The 21,762-nt window shown below is 45.1% G+C and overlaps 1 protein-coding gene across 1 annotated transcript in view; it reads left to right on the top strand.

Moving 5' to 3' along the window:
- The window catches only part of LOC144940819 (receptor tyrosine-protein kinase erbB-4-like), a 73,405-nt gene extending 66,107 nt beyond the window's left edge, over positions 1-7,298 (top strand). The window contains exons 22-28 of the mRNA XM_078867254.1: positions 409-484; positions 612-758; positions 867-964; positions 1,132-1,299; positions 2,209-2,253; positions 3,474-3,813; positions 5,283-7,298. Coding sequence (XP_078723380.1) covers positions 409-484; positions 612-758; positions 867-964; positions 1,132-1,299; positions 2,209-2,253; positions 3,474-3,813; positions 5,283-5,668 — 1,260 coding nt within the window. The 3' untranslated portion in view covers positions 5,669-7,298. The remainder of the gene's footprint in view (positions 1-408; positions 485-611; positions 759-866; positions 965-1,131; positions 1,300-2,208; positions 2,254-3,473; positions 3,814-5,282) is intronic.
- Positions 7,299-21,762: the final 14,464 nt, after the last annotated feature.

Raw genomic sequence — 21,762 nt, 5'->3', positions numbered from 1 at the left:
ACAAATATTTTAAAACTGTTTACACGCTTTTATTTAACTTACTGTATGTCTTGTCGTATCCACAAATCTTGTAACTCAATTTTAACCGTATTCCCAATGTCGTATCGACTGCAAACTTGGTATAGGTATGTCATACTGATGACAATACTATATTCTATCATTAAAAAATAAAAATAAATATTTGTAAACAATATTTTTTACGCCTCTAATTGTCCACGCTCAACTCACGTTGGCTGTAAAACACCACGTGGTCCCTTACGTCACGGCAAGCCTCGGGGAGCCACGCCGAGGGGTGGGGGATGTGGAAGGAGGGGAGGGGCGATGGGGGAAGGGGGCAGGGGGAGGGGCAGCTCGGACAGTACATTTCATTAAAGCGTGTTTGAAAAAAAAAGTATTTTTTTTTCTCAGATGCCCATCAAGTGGATGGCATTGGAATCCATACAGTACAGAAAATTCACTCACCAGAGCGACGTGTGGAGTTTTGGTAAGAATACGATCTGTTTTGTTGAATGAAAGTTGTTTATTTTCAAAGTGCTCTAGAGAAAGTTGTTTGAACCACACGTGGACTTCAAAGTAGAATAAGAGTTTGCTGTTGCTTGTGGTCCCTGCAGGAGTCACCGTATGGGAGCTGATGATGTTTGGAGGAAAACCGTATGATGGAATTCCAGCCCGAGAAATACCAGATCTTCTGGAGAAGGGGGAGAGGCTGCCTCAGCCTTCTATCTGCACCATTGATGTGTACATGGTCATGGTCAAATGTAAGCCATATGTGCCCACTCCATCTTGAGGTTCTTCTATAATGTATAAGTCCACACATGGAAATTTAACCGGACCCTATGTTAACTTTATTTCTTATTCATTTTAAGGTTGGATGATCGATGCTGAGGCACGCCCAAGGTTCAGCGAGCTTATTTCAGACTTCTCTAAGATGGCCCGAGATCCAAAGAGGTTCTTGGTCATCCAGGTGAGTGCAGGTCAACGTGCCTACAAATGTACACAGCTCGCAGCTGACTTTAATCACCAAAAAGTATGAGCATATATTTAAGCCACTGAACAGAGAGTCCACTGGATGTAGAGTGAGCGCTGGGAAATAGTGGGGCTCTGTTGACTGCACTGACTTTTCTGCTGCAGGGAGATGGACTGCATGACCAGCACAGCCCCTTGGACAGCAAGTTCTACAAGAACCTGCTGGAGGACGATGAGTTTAATGACTTTGTGGATGGAGAAGAGTACCTCAATACTAAGCCCTTTACACTGCAGCCTCCTCCTACAGGCCGGAGAAGGGGGGCATCTGCAGTGGTGAGACCGCCGAGATGAAGTCAGCACATGAGGTCACCACGGTGACGCCGCAATGCCCTCTCGCCAATAAATATCCATAACCACGTGCTAAGCCATTTTGGCTTCAGAGCGCCTGGTGATTGATTGTGCTCATTTTCCGGAGCATTTTAAAGAGAGTCTGTCGACTGCTCGGTTTCCTGTTCATAATTCACTTGGGTTTTTAAAAATAATTTCCTGACCGGTTCTGGCACATTCTATTTTGCACTAAAGCTGCATTTTGTTATGTTTTGTATCTCCACTAAATGCTAAGAAATATTTTACTTCCAAGGTATGTAATATTTTGTAGAGCTAGTCCTGTGGCTCGTAGTCTAGAGACTGATGCATTTACATTGCCGTTCAAGGTGGTTGAGACCTTGGGTAAGTTAGTAAGTTGCTTTATCTGATAGTCTTCCGTGTATGCTATGTAGTGAACCATTTCTGGATTGTTTAAATTGTGAATATGATGATTCGGTTTACTAAACACCTCCTAAGAAGCATATACAGAATAGTTTGTTAAAAGTTTTTGTTTTCCAAGCTGTTAAAACGCATCGTCATGAGAGAAGCAGCCTTTAAGGGATTCTCACACAGCAGTGCAAAAACATTGCATTATAAAACGGCCCACGGAAGGAGATATCACATAACTACTTCTGAGATTCCGTCTGTAACATCTTTGATTGACAATGTGGGACTCTCAACCTTTCCAACATGCCCTGCTACAGAGAAAAACAACTCGTACTACGTTTGAGAACACGGTGTAATCATGGGTGGTTAGGATCCAGAATTGAACCCGGGATTCTCGGTGGTGCCGGCTTAGTCCACTGACCCACGGGCCACCTGGTTACCGACTACGATTGAATATTTTAACAACACCGATCGTTGTTTTTCTTCCAGACCAACGGAGACAGTTCGGCTGCTCCAACGTCACCAACAAACAGTGTAAGTTTAGTTTCACCGTTTAATGCGCATGCAAGTGACATTATCTGCAGCATATTTGAAGTACAACGTAATTTACGTTCAAGTCCAGGAAACCGAGGGAAACAATTTTTTTTTTTGCCCCCGGAAATCCAATGTCACACAAACGATGCGATGTTCATAATTGTAATGATAGGTAACGTGTTATAGTGATTGTTTTTGTTCTATCTCGGATCAAATCAATGTTTGATTGAAGAAAATCTGACTGGATGACAGACAAAAAAAAACAAGTGACTGTGTTGGCAGTAGAAGTAAAAAAAATCTCACGACATTCATCATGAACACTGCCTTATAAAAGTTTTTGTTAAGCCCGCGGCCTTGTGGCAGATTGACTGTGCAAATTCGGGCTGAGGGAGAGATGGCATTCGTTACCCAAGGTGTGCCTGGGTAATTGGCTCAGCTCCTGCTATATAGAGGGACTATAGAAGCCAGAGAAAGGAGAGGAGGGCAGGAAGCGGCGGCTCCATACTGCTAATGGCGACAGTGGTGATGCAAAGTGTGATGACGATGCTGCGAAAAGCCTGTGAGTGATGCACAAGAAGTACACCGTGAACCCTGTTTCTGAGTTCCACCGAACAGCGCTAGAAAGACCCTTTGGCAAGGCTACTATGTAATGCAACGGCCCTTATTCTTTTGGACATGCACTTCAATCAAAGGACCATGCCAGAAATGTTGGCCTCGGCCAGGGGTCAGCAAACAAAATAAAAAGAAGAGACATTTTTTTCGAATTCGGTAAAAAAAACTCAATATTTCAAGAGCCGCAATGCCATGTCACTATGAGACGGTGGCTCCTGAATAAATGACATCACGAATCAGTCCTTAAATAGCCGCAGGTTGCCGACCCCTGGCCTATGCGGTAATAATCACCAACTTGAGTATTTTTTATTGTGCAAGGTGACAGGCAGATAACTTTCAAACCATCTCACTTGGTGGACAGCATTGTTGTGTCGTTGTACTGTACATCTATGCTTTCACGTATATGCTGCCTGCCCTTACCAACCCACATGGTGAAGCATAATCAAATAACCTCCTCGGCCTACATTGCACAGAGAGGCCCTCATCCAACGGTGGAATGACATGTACTTGTATGTCAGCCTCACACAACTGATGGTAACTTACGCGAGCCAACAGCGCGGGCTAAACACGGAGTGTGGTCGCGTGTTTGCGTGCGTGTTTGCGTGCAGCAAGCGCCGCTGCTCGCGGACAGACGCTCGTCGTCACGTTCCGCCTCCGGCCGGGCTCACGGGCAGGCCGCCTCCTTCGAGGGCCCCGTGCGGGATGGGGGCCACGGCGCCCGTGTCCCCGTGACCCCGCACCCTCGGCTCGGCCGCAGCGTGCACCACAACGGGGTCGAGCAGGGGGCCAAGGGCATGGACGGTGCCGCCGCCGCGGCCGCCGCCACCACCGCCAAGTGCGGAATTGTCCCCAGGGTTAACAGCCTGCGCTACCTCAAGTCGCCCGGCGCACAGCCCCCGACGGAAGAAGAGTCGGATGTCCTACCGGACCCTGGTTGGCCCCAATCTGGTGCGTGCCACGTTTATATTCACACTCACTTTGAATTCTTCATCATCATCATCAGCCATGATCAATCCCCCGCTGCTCGATACACTATCCAGGGGCAACCCTTGCCTGGCTTTTGAGATCTGATGAGATCAGATCCATTACAGGTTATTTGTTCATTATTATCATCATCAACCATGATTAATCCACTACTGGATGAAGCCCCCCCCCCTCCTTCCTCCCAAGCTGTCAGCCAACTCTGAAGGCCCTGTGACATAACCATCTGTCTATCTGCTGCGCACGAGCCAATTTCATTGATCAGTCTCTGTGGTGGATGTATTCTCGGGCGCAACGCCATTATATTGTTTTATCATTCTTCATTTTTGCAAAACGGATAAGCAGATTATATTCCTCATTTTAACATATACCTGTGTCTCCATGTAAAAAATATGATTTTTTTGTTACACAATCCATCGGCCCCCATGGCCTTCTGGGAATGCATAATTCCAGCAGTATTTATTCAGTAGAAGCCAACTGTGGACTGACATACAGTGTATCATCAACAGTAGTCAGGATTGCTTGAATCAATGCTGCTGAACTGCTAGGTGCTACAGATATGGGTCCTAGAATCTTGATTTTAAGTAAAGTTAAATTTAATCTTACACACGTATTGAACTCTGTCTTGTATTTTATGCACGTACAGCCCTTTTTGTCAATACATTGCTGAATAAAGAGCCTCCCCACACAGTACAGGTCATGACCATACTTCGCCACGTTGATTAGTGTGCTACGATGAAGGTGGGGAGAGTGGCTATTGAGCACAAAAGCACAGCACAATAATGGATGTTGCAGCATTGCTCTCTGCTGTCCGCCTTGTAGCCCTGCGGCAGTCGAAAACAAATTGCTGTGCATAGTGGTCACCCATCTAGACACTATCCAGATCCAACCCTGTTAAGTTTGCGAGATCTGAAAAGATCGAATGCATTCCGGGTGATTTTAGGCATCCTAATCATCATCGGCCACGATCAATCCATTGATTTATGAATGTCTCCCGAAGCCATCGCTATCGTTAATGATCCAGCGCGGCAATATATTTAGTCACAATGTATTTAATTTCCCCCAGGTTATCTTTGCAAAAGAGAGATTTGTCTCAATAGGCTGTCATTTCAATCTAACAAATTGATGATAATAATGATCGCCATTAGACCTCCTTTGCCAATCAGTTTCAAGGACAATGCATATATTATCAGTGTGTTTTTATTTGCATTTTGACTGCAAGTATTGTGGTTGATGCAGACATGAATCCTCGTAAAAAGGTTTCAGTTTTGTTGCCAGAAAAAGTGGGAAACCCCTATTATGATGACAATGATAACAATGTAGTCATCCAAGATAAAAAACAACTGTTTTCCGACTGATGCAACATTTTAAGGGCTCATTCTGACCTAAGTATTTCCATGCCATCCCTTGTCCGACACACGTGAACCCGATCGCAGGTGACCCCTCATTGATGCTGGAGAACCCGGATTACCTGGAAAGCCCGACGGCCGTCACGCACGGCCCCCGAGGCGATCAGCAGATCTACGTCAACGACTTTCCCAGCCCAATGGAAAACCCAGAATACATGGAGCAGGAGAAGACACCGTCGACAGGAGAACCCGACTGCCCCTTGATATGTGACGAGCGGCCAGCGCCCGGCTCCGGTGCGACGAGTGAGAGAAACCAGGAATACTTGAACATGCAGCCGGCCAAAAGCAGGCCCAGGCAGAATGGCGGCGTGATGCTCAGCACCGCAGAGAACGTGGAATACTTGGGGGACTTTGCCGAGACGCCTGCAGCGGTTACGCTGCACAACTCTCTATCAACTCACACCACTGTTTGACACTCAGGGACACTTGTGTGTGCCTCCGCAGTAGTATAAAACTATCAACAGCGGCACCAGTATCATTAGTAGTAGTAGCAGCAGTGACAGCGGCAACGTTATCATTTCTAAGCTGCAGCACAATGCACTATCACCCATACCAATATGTCACACCAGGACACAGTGAGTGCAGTAGTGGCGGCGGCAGGAAAGCCACTACCCTCTGTGCGCAGCACGAATCGTACATTTGCGCACTCGTTTGATCATGTTGACACATCACTGATGAATGGGATTTCTGTGGAAATATCCACATCCTTCACGAAAGACATAGTCATGCCCTTCTCGACAGATAGCAACTCATGGCTAAATGGTTAAGCATTTCTGCAGTATATCATTAATATCAAATTTGCAATAATTTATTAATTTACAAGGTACGTAGCTGTGATTTGTAACTTTCCAAAGCAAATGTAAATCTGTGCACATTTTAAATTGGTTAAAATACACAATTATTTATATTTACTCTCGTTTGCTTACCCCTTCGGCATTTATTCACAATTACATCTTAAGTGGCACATAGAGTGGGGGATAAAAGGACTGTACATTTATATTTTATTTTTGTAAATGATGATTTGGAAGAACGGGAGAGTAGGGTGTGAAATTGAACGCAACTTTGCTCAAGGTGACCACTTTTAAATTTGCACAGAGAAACTTTTTAGATATATAGATTTGCTTATTTTGATATGTCGACATGCAAAAATAAATGATAGATATGAAAACTGCAACTGTAGAGCACATTAGTATTTGTGTGGAGTCCTATGGTAAGAGTATGGTTTTGGTTTGACTGGAAATGTATTTGTGTCGTCTATGCTACGTATTATCATTTGTTTGCAGTATAAATACGTTTTTTTTAATGCTAGGTTTAAGATATATATTTTGTTCAGATGAGGGTGCTTGTTGCATAATGGAACACTGCCGGGTGAATACCTTTAGTTTGTTAATCAAGTTATTATCCCGCTTCAAAACAACAACTTCAGGATCATGCAGCTAAGCATAGTGTATTCTTCTTCTTGGTTCTTTCGGTAAAGTCACGTAAAAGGGAAGTAATAAAATAATAAAAATAAAACATAATAAAATTATTCTCACGACGTTTCGGCCTGTCGCCTCGACAGACCTGGTTTTCACCTGAGGACGGCTACTTGCGTTGTGGCCGAAACGTCGTGAGAATTATTTTATTATGTTTTATTTTTATTATTTTATTTCTTCCCTTCTACGTGACTTTACCGAAAGAACCAAGAAGATGAATCCCTGCAGTGACGAAAGCTTTAAATCGAAATAGTGTACTCTGTTTTGCATGATTTTATGGTGACTTTGTGCTGGTATATGTATATTTTGTATTATAATTTTTAACAATGATTACTGCTGAAGCCTACAATAATTGAAACCACTGAAATATACAGCACACATTTGTGTATTGCAGTTTTCGTTTTTCAGTTGACAACACTGCAGTGAAGATGATTTGGTAGCCCGATGTAATTTTAAATGTATTATAATTTTATCAGACTTTTACGGTAATCGTCACACATTACACTTTTCTATATTTGTAGCTCTTGGTTGTGAACACAGTTTTTATACCAGAAACATATAAATAAAAGTTTGCTTAACCTAGCAGAATGCCGAGTGAGTCTGCTGTGTTAATTATAGCATTGCGATCAGATTTCACCTTTTCACAATGTCGTTAGAAAGTAATATATTACTTTCCAGATGTTAAACCGTTTGCATGCTTTCACACCTGTGCACAGTCACACGCACAACTGAACGGGTACACACAGGGACTGGCCCACACACATACACACACGTCGACCAAAAGTCAAGTTTAAAAAAATATCTCGACCAAACAGCGTAGCAGTTGGCAAGGACCTGTGGCCTTTATTTGCACAGGTGTTGACCAAGAAACCCAGCGTTAACCCTCAGGAGGATTTTGCAAGCGAGTTGGCATAAACAGGGCTCCATTCATAGCAGATTATTTTAAATATATATTGTAGTGGCATTTATGATTTCGGCTGCAGTACAACCTGTAACCCTGCGCCTGACGGGCTGATGTGACGTGTGTTTGGTACACCGCCAAGGTACATGCCAGGGTGCCGTGTTCAGGATTCTGTGAGCCAATGTGGGTTGCAGCCCAGAAAGCCAGTCTAGCAAGTGTCTGCGCCGTCTGCTCTGCCAGACCCGATGTAGAAGGGTGGAAAAAAACCCAGCATAGACGCTGGGTTTAAAAGCAACTTACTCTCCAGCCAAGGTCTCAAGGGATGTACGAGGTGACGAGATGTTAACGACCCTGACGCCTATCTATTTGGAGTTTTCCTGTTCTCTCCGTGGTCGCGTGGATTTTTCTCCGGGTCCTCCGGTTTCCCCCTCCACATTTAGCATGAACATGCGTTTAGAGTATTTGGCTGCTGTAAATTTCCACACGATACGTCACTTCGTCGGGCTATAATTTGTGGCCAAGTCGCTTCTGAAACACATTCCTGCGGAGGGAGCTGGTAGGAACGTTGGGTTGCTCGATCAATGGCCAGGGTCAACGGCGGCGTGGTGTATCCCGCAAATATGCCCGACTGTGAGGGCTTGCACAAGCCGGCGTGAGTAGGTTAAACATTGCGTTTTATAAGGGCACCACGGGGTGACCAGCCCCTCCCCACCCAGCTCCACCCCTCCCACCCCCCACCCAGCCCCACCCTCCCCACCCAGCCCCTCCCCACCCTCCCCAGCCATCCCCTCCCCTCCCCACCCAGCCCCACCCTCCCCACCCTCCCCTCCCCACGCAGCCCCTCCCTCCCCACCCAGCCCCTTCCTGCACGACGGACGGACGGACACAATAATCCCCTGTGGGCTGGTGTAACCAGGAGGTTCCTACCAGTAAAATAGCTGTCTAGCTTAGTGGGCCTTATCTGGTCAAATAAAAAGTTAAGTTTAGTCAAAGATGGTTCAACGTCATGAGAATACTACTACGACTTCGACGTATGTTGTTGCAGTTGTGCTGCATTGCTCTCCGATGTGTTTTCTGGTTCCTAAAGAAGCTTCCCGAGATTTCCCAGCATGCGGAACAAACAAATCGTTGGACATGCCTAGCAACAAGCGGTTCAACTCGAAAACATCGGAGAGCTATCCAATAAGATAGTCTAGAACTGGGAATTACACGAGCAGAAGCCAATAGAACTAGTTGGAGATAGACACAGCTCAAAATTTTCCATGAGTTGGGCTGAATTGTTTTATTTCCTGAGTTTCATGGCTCTCTTTCATAATCCCAATTGATTAAATTGCGGGTAATTTTTCAAATGATCACGACGCTGGCATACAACGGCCGACTCTTGCGAGCGACGTCACGGGATCTTTAACGTTGGAAACGGACGGCGCATATTTTGACAGCTAATACACCCGCGGTATTTATCAGGGCGGTCACTCTATTCGAAACGTGAACCTCTGCAAAAAAGGGGCGAACGCGCCAGCACAGGTGCCGCGTCACTGCCCCACGTTGCTGAACGCGAGGCATTTGGCCCAAAATGTTCAACTGCGACCGTGGGAGCTGAGCTGGTTGTAAACGCATGGTGCTCTTGTACGCGTGGCTCGGGCATCGGCCTCGTGCAAGTAGAGGCGTTGAGGTTCCTATCAAAGTCGCCACTTTATACTCAAGAGCCGCACTGTACCCTGGATGAGCCTTGGTGAAGCGGGTATACACTTGGCATCCTCGCAAGGCTTGGTACAGTCCGAGGATCATTGAAAACGTGCTGAAATATTCCTTTCACCACCGTGGACGTTGACCGAACACTGTTCTTTTCATTGATAAGCACAGTAATGGTCCTTTGCGAAAAATAACGAGCACTGGGAAAATGTTCATTACATATTGTTCGGTCGCAAGGAATTTTTCTTCTTTTTTGTTTGCGAATGACAATGGTGGTGAAGCATTCGCAAGCCATTGTTCGTCATGCACAGCAGCCAAACGAAGTCTGAAATGTGTAACTAAGAAACATTGCGCGTTGCCATCAACGGCTGTTGTTCCGTTGCGGGCGTTGTGCCCGGCTTACATATTGTATCTGCGTTAATTGGTGGCGAGGGGGGGGTTAATTATGTCGTGGGTGTACACAGTTGTTGACCCCACTGGCATTTACCGTAAATCCCGAGGTCGACGGTTCATGCTCGACAGTTGAATCAACGGGCAAGTTTCTTGACCATCTTCAACGCCCACCACCACCACCACACCACTACCACCACACCACCAACTCCCGGCTTCTGTCGCCCCAACAGGGCGCCACGGTGGCTAGGAGATGTTAACTGCCTCGCCTTGTGTACAGGATGTCATGGGGTTCGATCCCGACGCTGACGCCTGCTGTATATTTGGAGCTTGCATGCATCTCTCCCCGTGGTCGCGTGGATTTTTCTCCGGGTCCTCCGGTTTTTTCCCCCCACATTTAGGATCGACATCACGGCGTTTCGAGTATTTGCCTGCTGCATATTTCCACGTGATGAGCCACTTCGTTGATTTGTTGGCCAGGTCGCTTTTGAAAAAAGAGCTACGTCACTCCGTGGGCCTTTACCTGGTAAAATAAAATAAAAAAGATTACATAGTTTAACAGTTAAAATTGGTACACCGGAGTCGATCGCCAGGTCCCACGTGGTGGGGTAAAACGTGGGTACTCGCACATCTCTCAAGATGAAAAAACAACCCATCAGGAGTGGCGTGAGTAAGAAATTGCAGGGCTGAACTTGTACCTTCACACATTTGGCCTTGAATCACTTATGATAACAAGTGTGCAGCAGGAATGCGCTTTTGTGGCTGTTGAGCCCAGCACTGTAATGCATCTCAAGGCACGAGAGGACTACATTTATTTTACACGCATTCCTTTACAGTGTTTTTTTTCTGTATAAGGGGCACAGTCTCTGAACAAAACTACCACACTCGGGTTTAAAAAAAAACCGCGATGCGATACAGCTATAAAAGGACGATTTACAGAGCGCGTTAAACAAACAGCTTTAACTCTTATTTAACGCCTTGACAGATAGATTATTAAACTTGAGGGTTTTTTTCAAAGCTGCTCATCCTTCAATGCTCGAGTAAGTCAGATTTTTTTGTGTGTGGTATCCATTTATTCGCCCCAGATTCTCAGCAGAAGTCACTGCAGGTGCCGGAACATTCGGTCATAAAAAGAAGCCAGGATTTTAGATTTAAATCGTCTGGGAAGAAATGTTTTAATTTTGTCTTCCTAATGAAGTAAAATGTTAAAGGATTTAGAGACGTGCATACTATTATTGGGCTACCATACTTGTAATGTTTTTCTTTTTTGATTATTTAATTACAATTCTGAAATGATATTGCAGGAGCCCTCCAACACGATAGTATGAATTAGCTAAAGGGTTCCCCATCACCAGGGTTATCCTCATGCACCAGAATGAATACTGTAATGTACTATATTGTAATCACAGTCTGGTTGAAAACGCCACTCATGCGGGCTAGAAGGTAAATGTGCTTCCCTGAAATGTCTTGCTCACCCCACTGATTATGGAAGGGCTTCCACAAGAGGGAGCTATGGATGGCCCCAATAGATGGCATTTGGCCTACTGATCCCCGCTGGCCAAACGCCTAGGAATAAACTGAACTAAACAATTTTTTTTATTTCACCAGGTAAGGCCCACTGAGCTGTATAGCTCTTTTTTCAGAAGCGACCTGGCCACAAATGATAGCTCAAGAAAGTCGATTATCATGCAGACATTTATAGCAGCCAAAACACTCTAAACGCATGTCTCTAAATGTGGAGGGAAATCCCGGAGAAAAGTCCACGTGACCACGGGGAGAACGTGAAAACTCCAAATATACAGGAGTCCCACGACCACCTGTATACCAGGCGAGGTAGTTAACATCCAGAGGTGGGATTACCCGCACTTTACCCCACTATTCGCGACCCGTCGATGAACTGTGGCGTAACCCAATTATACTACTGGCTGGGCAGAGGCTGGGCAGTGGGGGGGGATTAAGAAGCTTACTAATTGTTTCAACCACCATGCCCAGCGTAACGAACCGGTGACTTATGCTTTAAAGATCAAACTTAAAATATTAAATGTATCCTATCTGCCATATTAGATCACACACCTGAAATTAAACATAATGAATCCATGAGTACTCTACCACGAATATGCCAGGTCTACAAGCTATATTTCCCTGCATCAGTTTGACTCGCAGAGGAATTTTTACAGGTTGCTAGACCCGATAACCATCTCCAATTGGTCAGAAATTCTAGCCTAGAATTTAGCGATAGTACGGGAACCTCTACAAAACAGAAGAACACTTTCCATGCCCACCCTATATATTGCATTCTATAGACATCACCAGCATCCAAACTAAAGTAAATAGCTGAATTATGATAGCCACCAATATTACAAACGCCAAACCATCCGCATTAATTTGACCAAATGAGAATACTTTTATTTTATTTTATCCAAATATCCAGTCCTTGGCAGAGGAGCGACAGCAAAGGCGTTTTGCACACTATGCTGAGAAACCCGGTGACCTGGGTTCGTTTCCCAGCCACGGCTAATTTCAGTCGCGAATGTTATTTGAACCAGCCTTGGAGCTACCTCCTTGCCTTCAACGTTTATCAATCGCTCCTGACCAGCATAGCCACTCAAACCCCATGACTTACAGTAAAACAATGATTATGCCGCTTATATGAACTAATGTCTGATATTGATATTGTTCACAATTGCACCCAGTTAAAAAAGACTGACACAGCATGGTGGAAGCCTTCATCGAACAGCGGATTGACAAAGGAGTATGTATCCTATGCATTATACGTTCCTAATCTACACGACTAATTCATTTCCTCTACGAGATTTTGCAACAGTGGGTGTACTTGTGATTCACGAGGGGGTGTTTAGTGAGTGAATGGTAACAATGAGGTCATGGTAGCCAATGTTTCAGCATCAGCATGACATTTGTTTAAACAGATGCGCGTCTTTTAGAGAAAAAAAGATTTGCAGGAAAGCCACGACACAGTAGGTTTGCCAAGACGACATTTTTAAGGGAATACGTGAAGTGGTTTTTGCCGATGTTATTTTTTTCAAGTTTTCTCTTCCTTAAAACCGTTTAAATCTCAACGTACTTGTAACACCTCAAGAAACATAGCAGTCGAACCACATTTGCATTCGTGTACAAGCCTGCGACCAAATCACCCGCAACGCAACTTATCTCGTCAGATCGCAGAAGCTAAAAAGGAACGAGCCTGGATACTACTGGGATGGGTGACCATCCGTGCACAGCATGTTATAAGCTGCTGATCTATGTGGTGGGAAGCAGAGGGTTAAGTGTCGAAAGTCAATTGTTGCTCTGTACTTCTATGGCTCCAATATTAATGCTCTTTTACCTTCACTAACTTGCACTGATCAGCGTAGTGAAGTATGGTTAAACAACCCCCACGGCATGGGGAGGGCCCTTATCCAACAATGGATCAAGATGGATATATATATATAAATACTCTACCAACATCTGTACAAACACTTAAATAAAATATAAAAATGTTACTTGTATTTTTGTAAAAATTAGTTGGGAGGGGGATGAGAAGCAACGAAAAAAGTTTGCATTACAAATGATGAATTATCCAAGCTGCGTGGGTTGACTTTTTTCGTATGAAATATTGGGACATTGAAGCATTGTGGTTTGTGCTGGATATGAATTAACGTGCAGTCACTGGTTGTTAAAGCGCTGGTCATTCATCACCATTCAAGCACGGGTTCCACAGTTCACCTGTTATGAGCTTGGCAGCAGAACGTGCGCTCCACAAACACACAGCAATGAAGCAATGCGTGTGCGTGGTATTGGCGACACGCACTGGACCTGCAACCCAGAGTTTGCTGGTTCGATTCAATTCCCGGCGTGGCAGTTGAAACCAGTGGTCAAGTTTCTTAAACTTGCCCGCTTCTGCTCACCGTTACAACATGGGTACACCGAAGTTAAGTTGATCGGCAGGATACGTGTGGTGGGAAAAAAAATAGCGTGAGCGCTCTTACTTATTTCAAGGTGTCTCGCCAGCGTGGAAGAGTTGGCCAAAGAAAAACCTGACAGAGGGGGCATTATAGAGCTCGCTTTCTAGGCCCCCCTCTAGTAGAGGCCGTTCGGTCAGGCGTACAGGGCTGCACGGTTCACCTTCAAGTAAAAGTGTGCGACTCAACAACATTTTGCTCAATAAACTTGGATGAAAACAAGTGCCTGTTCGATGATGCAATGTGTATAGAAATACATTTTTGAATATGGAGCTGTCAACATGTTTACCGTCCCCAATACTTGCAGGCAAAACGATGCGCACGTTCAAAAACAAGTCTACATGCTTGTGCTTGCGCGTGTTTTCATTGCCGAAGTGCTACACTGGCGCGTGCTAAGGGGATCAAAGTTCAAACGCAATCATCCATCGGGCCCTCAAATACCGCGGCATTTCCTTTGGCCACCACACATGGCAAATATTGAAAAGTAAACTAAGCTCCAGTACGTTGTGGTTTATTTTTTTAATTAAAGGGGAAAAAAACACACTATGTCCATTGTTCTGCAGTTAGTCAAACGCGACTTTAGTGCAAGATTTATCTGAAATGTGCTCCTTGAGGGGTAGTGTACATGCTGGAAGCAATGGCGGAACGGAATTCGGTGGGGCCATGAGAGAGAGAGAGCGAGGAAGAAGCATCAGCTGTGGGAACTGTGGTGGCTGAAAATTAATGTTTTGATCTCATCTCTGCTGCTCGTGCATTGTCTATGCAGCAGTGAGCAGAGCGCGCCTTGAACCGAGGCTGTTGGATGGTGTAGGGGCTTGGCTTCAGATCATATATTAAATAACCGGTTAGGTGACCTGAAAGGATTTCTTTGTGTGCATTATTGTAATGTCGGACAGGGTTACCGAAATAAATAAATAAATATTAAGGGCCTAGTTGTGCAATGATGCGTTCGGCATTTTTTTTATAACGAATTTTAATTAAAACAATCAGTGTTAAATACGCTTCAGTTTAGATGTATGCACATGTTGTATGAGCATTACTATACGTTCATATACATGGCAAAGCAAATGCACTATACTTAAACACTGTTTTGTAGCTCAAGGCTTTTAAATTATGATTATTATTCTTATTGGCGAGGACTGTGCTGTAGGTGGCAGCTGTCAAGATGAATGTTAAGAACCATTAAGACGTAGAATGAGAAAGTTAGTCTTGGCGTGTGCGCCAGAACCCTTTGGCAAATGCTCAATTCGACTTCTGTGAAACATGTTTATTACTCTATAAATACTGTAGACTTAAATAATGCGCAGAATTGCTTTTTTACCTCTAAAGCAACACAACAATGCACATAATTGCCTTTTACCTCTAAAGCAACATCTGCACAGAACGAAAATAACGAAGCCGCCAGTCATCTTTACATCAGATTAACACGTAGGCTGTGTCGGGTGGTGGTGGGTTTAACGACACATTTATATGTACGCGATCTAACCCCCCAAAAAAACGATATTATGGATATTAATGTAATTTTGCTGCAGGATAAGGGGTCTTCTCCACACCTTGCAAGTCGCAGGGAGTTATTTGGTCATACTTCACCTTGATAGTCAGTGCGGGCTGGTGAAGGCAAAGAGGGCCAAGCAATGTCTTCTTGGTTCTTTCGGTAAAGTCACGTAGAAGGGAAATAATAAAATAATAAAAATAAAACATAATAAAATAATTCTCACGACGTTTCGGCCACAACGCAAGCAGCCGTCCTCAGGTGGAGAATAGGTCTGTCAAGTAGACAGACTCTGTCTATTAATTTATTATTTTCCTTCTACGTGACTTTACCGAAAGAACCAAGAAGATGAACCCCTGCAGTCACGAAAGCTTTAAATCGAAAGGCCAAGGATTGGTTCAGACATCACTCACCGCTGTCAGCCGTGGCCAGGAATTCAACTCAACTTGCTTGGTTCCTAGCGCGGTGCGCTAACCATGTATGCATGAACCAAGTACACTTTAGTTTTACATCAAATGAACACCTACCTTCAATGGTCACCTAACAAAACATACAAAACATGCAATCTGAATAGTATTGACCAAACATTCCAATGCTGAGAAAAACCCTGCATATTAACCATGTGGGTTTACACGAAGCAATCATCGCCCCCGACTGTGAAACATTGCCAGAACCCTACTGAAAAGTATTGAGACTCAGTGAGGATTTTTAAATGCAATAAAAACGTACCGATGCCTGATAGCATGATATTTGTTTGTGCTCTGCACCGTGCCCTCCTTTCAAGTGAAATGAGTTCTCGTTTGATTCTAAACATAGGTTTTAGTCAGCAAAGCAGCGCATAATGAAGTCTTGTGCAAGATGAAGGAAACTGAACAGGCTTATTGTGAGCCTGATGGGTTGAACAGAACCCTTCCACATTCCTCGCATCGCTATCTACCTGCAGCTATTATTACCAGGTGGCCTGCGGGCTTTTCAATACAGAACTTTCCTGTGACGTGGGTCATGTTTAAGCCTCCATTTAGATATCCACCGATTATGTCGGCACGGCATCAAAAAAAAGTCGTCTACGCAAGTTAAATACCCTCTCAGACGTTTTAATAACGAGCCTTTGTGCCAGTTGCTGTAAGCATAAACCACACGTCACACACGCGGTCTCTTTAACAGACCGCCTCTAAATGGCTATAACAATCGCCAGATAAGAATATTGCCATGGGATATGATCATGCTGCAATTGGCTGAAACCATATTAAAAGTTTCAATCACGACTTTTCACTTATTAGCAGTGATGGATAAACGGCTAAAATACTACACGTCGACAAAACCCCCGTAAGGGTTCACGCTTGCCGTCGAAATGAAAAGGCAAGTGACGTGGGGCCCTCTAGCGGCAGTAAATGGTCACTGCGCGGCCCCGCGAGCGCAAACTGTGACCTCAGGAAACGTCACCAGGGAGCGGTATTGTGACACGTGGAGTACGCAGATTGAACGGGCAGGGAGGGGTTTGTCCGCATCATCAGTCAGTGGTCCTCACGTTATGGATTCCGGAGGGTTGATGGGCTGAGGCAACTCCCCTCCCAAAGAGGATTGGAATTCGCAATATTGTTGTTGTATTGGTGCTCTCCTGCTCATAGCCACCTGGTCTGGTTCTTAAAACATATACCTGTCAACCCCTTATCGGTGCCCTACCGTATTACAGACCAATTCAGACCTTATTGGTTACCCCGTGCCCTTATAAATCTCAACGTTCATCCTACAAAGTCCCATCACAAGGGAAAAACAATAAAATAGGCAAAAACATGTTTTTGCCCGTATTGAAACGGCTGTATGTCGTATGCACCTGAAAACTCAATTTCCTTGTACAAGAATACGGGTAAACGGTATGGGTTGACACGGTATGTTATAATCAAGTCAAACAATGTTGTACGAATGTTGAAATTCTTTCGCGCCATACATAGCCAACCGCACTAATCGGAGGTGTTGTCACAGTACAATACTTGTATTTAACAACAGTGCCAGGTTTTTTTCAGACTTCGCCAGTTTGGCGAACACACGTAACAAGAAGAACATTTAATGAACGTTTAACATTTGACTATTTCTTTGCTAAAAATGATTAGACGTGTATGCTAACCGGTGCAATGGTTAAATAGAACGTGTTTTCTTGGAAAAAAACACAATTTACTCATTTATACGTCCCTCTATATAATGTGTTGTGCATCTCAGGCTATGGAAGAAGAAAAATAACTTTCAAGTGAATTGAAGCCTGCTTCGTTGACGTCACTGAAATGTCACTCTCTGCAGGTCACACGCAGTGATCTCTCCACGGAGCTATTTGCGAGTTTAAAGTCTCGCTGTCTCTCGTTACGACGAAGCTCCAACCCCGTGCCAGACTGCCCGAGACGCGGCCTGGGTGTGCATGACTGGCGAACACGGTTTGTTGTGGGCGGTTTAAATTTGATCATATTGCCCCAGATAGTATTTTTAAAAATCCCATTCCTAACGAAGCCGGTCCGATCCACGATTGCACGGAGACGATGATACTCCGTCAGTCGAACCGATCCTGCTCAGTTGAGATTTGATTTTAAATAGTAATCGAGTAATCATCACCAGCCCTGATCGAGCAACTGCTAGATTAGAGCCCAGAAGTATTTTCGGGACCCCTCATGGAATTGCCATGCTGTAATCCATCTCACTCCAGTTTAACACGTAGGCTTTCGCGACCAATATTATTCATAGTAAAGGTTTTTGTTTCGGTTAGATCGCGTAAGTATAAACGTGTCAAAACCATCCACCACCCGACGCAGCCAATTAGTAAGGAATTTGTCACGTAAACTAAAACGCCCAATAGTTACAACTTCAGCCCACCGGTGTGTTGGAGCCTAAATCCACAACATCTACAATTTGAGTAGTACGACGTTTCGCTGGTAATTACATCCAGCATCATCGGGCGATTTGCCAGAATAGTGAAGCAATTCACCTGCTCGCTGTCTTGGATTGCTTCACTATAATCCTACTCATGGATGACTTCCCTTACTTTGGCTGCCACTCCATAATCAGTCTCCACCACGAGCCATCCATCACCCCTTCTAAAGGACGTGACCTGATCAAGCCGATTTTGACAATCAATATGTCTATAATATGCACTTATTCTCTGACCTATGTGTTCATCTCTCCGTCTCCCATTGACAATTCCCAACATGCATCCATGCGTTAGTTTCGGCTTTTGTTAAATTGAATGTTTACGATTCATGTCATAGCAGGTAATAAGCAGTTATTAAACGCCATTACTCTACTCTTTCGGCACACTGGCGGGAGGGTCTTTGTCCAGCAGTGGATTGACGAAGGGCTGAAATAAAATTACAATATTTTATACAAGATGCATCATCATCATATTATATTTCCATACTTCGGAGTTGCGATTCAATAGCGGTTTACATTTTTTTGTATCATACCGAATGGCGAAATAATATAGTGACCTCTAGTGGTTCAAGGGGTTGCGTAACCAATCACAATAGCATAACACAGATTTTTGGGTTATGTCGCGAAAATATAAATGCGTCGTTAAACCCGCCGCCACCCGACACACAAACAATTAGTAAGGGTTGTCACGTGCACAAAACGTGCCGATTAGTGACTACTTCCGCACACCCGGTGTGTGTTGGAGAGTAAACGCAAAACATTTATAATTCGAGTACAACGTTTCGCCAGTAAGTACAACGAGCATCATCAGTCGGCAACCACAAATCTGGCTGTCGCCAAATGTATATGTACGCGACCTAACCCAAACACCTCTATGATAAACCACTCACAATAGCCGTACGCGGAGCGAAAATGCAGGGTTCCATTCTCGCGTGTCTTCTTTCCAACAACAACCAACCCAACCCATCATCAACCAAGACCTCAAAAGTGCACCTCGCTACCCACCTCTCAAGTCCCGATGCCCCATCGTGTGTGTGCGAGCGAACCTGCCTCTTGAGGTTCCCGCACCTCCGATTGGCACGGTTGGCTACGACGTAGGGTGCGAAAGACGTTCAACACGCATGTTTGTGGAAATGCATGAACGGAGGTCTGTTTATCTATGACTAATCTGTTGTTACATGTCTATCAGAAATATTCCTTTAGGGCCAACAGAATCAGAATTTTTATGTATATTGGAGGAATCCGATAAGCTATAAAGCTCTTTATTCACAGATGTCCAGTAGGGGCGGGTCAGAAAGTTACAACAGTAGGAAAACACGATAGGAGTGCAAAGTATAGGAAAGGTATTCAAATCACAAAAAAAAATCTGTTTATATTACCAGGTAAAGCCCACTGAGCTATGAGCTTCTTTTTCAGAAGCGACCTGGCCACAAATGATAGCACAACTGAAGTGGCTTGTCGTGTAGACATTTAAAGCAGCCACATAATCGTACTCATCTAAAGCGTATAATAGGATGACGAATGCCGTCTCGTTTCCCTTTGCGTCTGCTCCGTGTTGAGAAACATCAACCGTGCAATGCACAAGCTCTCCCGTGTACATGTGCAATGACTACTTGACACCCTTGTATTGAGATGGTTTCTTTATTGATGAGACACGTTCACTCGAACAGGCGGAGACCCCACTGCAACAGCCCCGAGTCTCCCGCGCATCTCCCTTATATACGGACCGAGGCCACGCCACCCTTCCCGAACCTTCTCGCTGGCTCTAGACGCTCGCTCCACCAGCAGACTCTGCCGTCCACTTGTACTGCAAGCTGACTCCCCTGGCATTACCTCCCATGGCCACTAGCCCATTCACACTGCAGGCTAACTCCCCTGTCATTTCCTCCCGTGGCCACTAGTCCCTTCGCATTGCAGGCTGACTCCCCTGTCATTTCCTCCCGTGGCCACTAGTCCCTTCTTATTGCAGGCTGATTCCCCTGTCATTACCTCCCGTGGCCACTAGTCCCTTCGCATTGCAGGCTGACTCCCCTGTCATTACCTCCTGTGGCCACTAGCGCATTCGCACTGCAGGCTGACTCCCCTGTCATTACCTCCGGTGGCCACTTGTCCACTCCCACCGCAGGCTGACTTTACTGTCATTACACCATACTTCACTCACGCTCTTCAGTGCGGGCTGGTGGTGAAGGGGACATTGTCTGCACTGAACTCTGAAGCCCCGCCACGTAGCCTCCACAGCAGCCTGCTTTTGTACATGGTGGTCAACCATCCATGCACGATCCTGCCATGCTTGGCTTTCGAAGTGATTTGGTCACCACCAATCATCAGGCATTATCAATCCACTGCTGGATGAATGCCTCCTCCAACTGCCACCATCTATTACAATCCTGCAATGTTAGAATGCACTCGGCACCTGAACACTATCCGATTTCACTAGATGTTCGTCAAATGTCCGCTCAGATGCGTTCCATCTCCTGGCTGCCACCCAGTCGTTATTAATCCACGTATCGACCATCATCGTCTATTCTTAATACACGTATCGATCATCATCATCTATTCCTAATCAACGTATCGACCATCATCATTATAAATCATCTCTTCCAGCGACGTATCATGTCCGAGCACACACCTAACTTTGCTAAACAGGTCCGAATTGGTCAGACTCGAAGGCGCCGACACGAATAATGCACAGCACTCCAATAACAATGAGGCGTTTGTCAGATGATTATAGCCTTAACACAACCTCGTGTTTTTTAAATCATTAAGCGCGGTGACCCGGCCATTTTCCACGACCACCATCCTCACTTCACTTCCAACCAAGATGTCTTTGTTGAGTACAGTTTTTAGTTTTTTTTATATGAATATAAAAAGGAGGGGCCGATTTCAAGAGTGGAAATTAGAGTGGTGTGCAGCACAGGTGTCCCCAAGGAGTGCGACTGCGGTGGACGAGGGAGGATGGAGCCGCGCCCATAACCACGCGAGTGATGATTGAAAGATGAGAGATACTGAACAAGACTTCCTCCCGACGTCGTTCCGTGCACTTCTAGAACGACGTCTGACGTTTCGCTCCGGGCGCCGTGAGCTTTCTTGAGTGCCCGAATAAGCTTCCACCACACGTGGGACATCATGCCGAACGGCGTTGTGGTTGGGCACGAGACGGCGTGTCGTCGTAAGCACGACTCTTTTGAGTGTCGCTGAGCGAACCGAAAAAAAGTCACCAGATGAGACCGTATGCAGTCGTCAACGATGTCGCTAGACAATACACCGGCGTATTGCAAAGCGGTAAACTGATAGAGGGTCGTTAATACGCACATGGAATCGCTCCTAATTCTGCAGCATGCCCTGGTCCCCCAAAAAAGAATAGTTTCGATGCGTCGCTGGCAACTTTGGCAACAATTTGTCGCGAGGAACCCCCCCCCTCCCGCCAACTAAATCGCTATATAATGACAACATCACTCTGTTGGAAACACTAGTTGTGATAGCGCCCCCTTCTCTAAGCCAAGTTAGTACTGAACTAGTCCGCGGATTAGATCAGAGCAGCACTTGGTAAACATATGAGATGAATCTTCGGTGCTTCAAATTCCTGTTATGCTATTGTGATTTACTCTGTTCTACTATGAAACTTGATGAACTGATTTGAAGCTTTCGTGACTGCAGGAATCCATACTCTTTGGGTTATTTCGGT

Source organism: Lampetra fluviatilis, chromosome 2, assembly GCF_964198595.1.
Source record: "Lampetra fluviatilis chromosome 2, kcLamFluv1.1, whole genome shotgun sequence".
NCBI classification, from domain to species: Eukaryota; Metazoa; Chordata; class Hyperoartia; order Petromyzontiformes; family Petromyzontidae; genus Lampetra; species Lampetra fluviatilis.
This window is presented reverse-complemented; position numbering and strand designations above follow the sequence as displayed.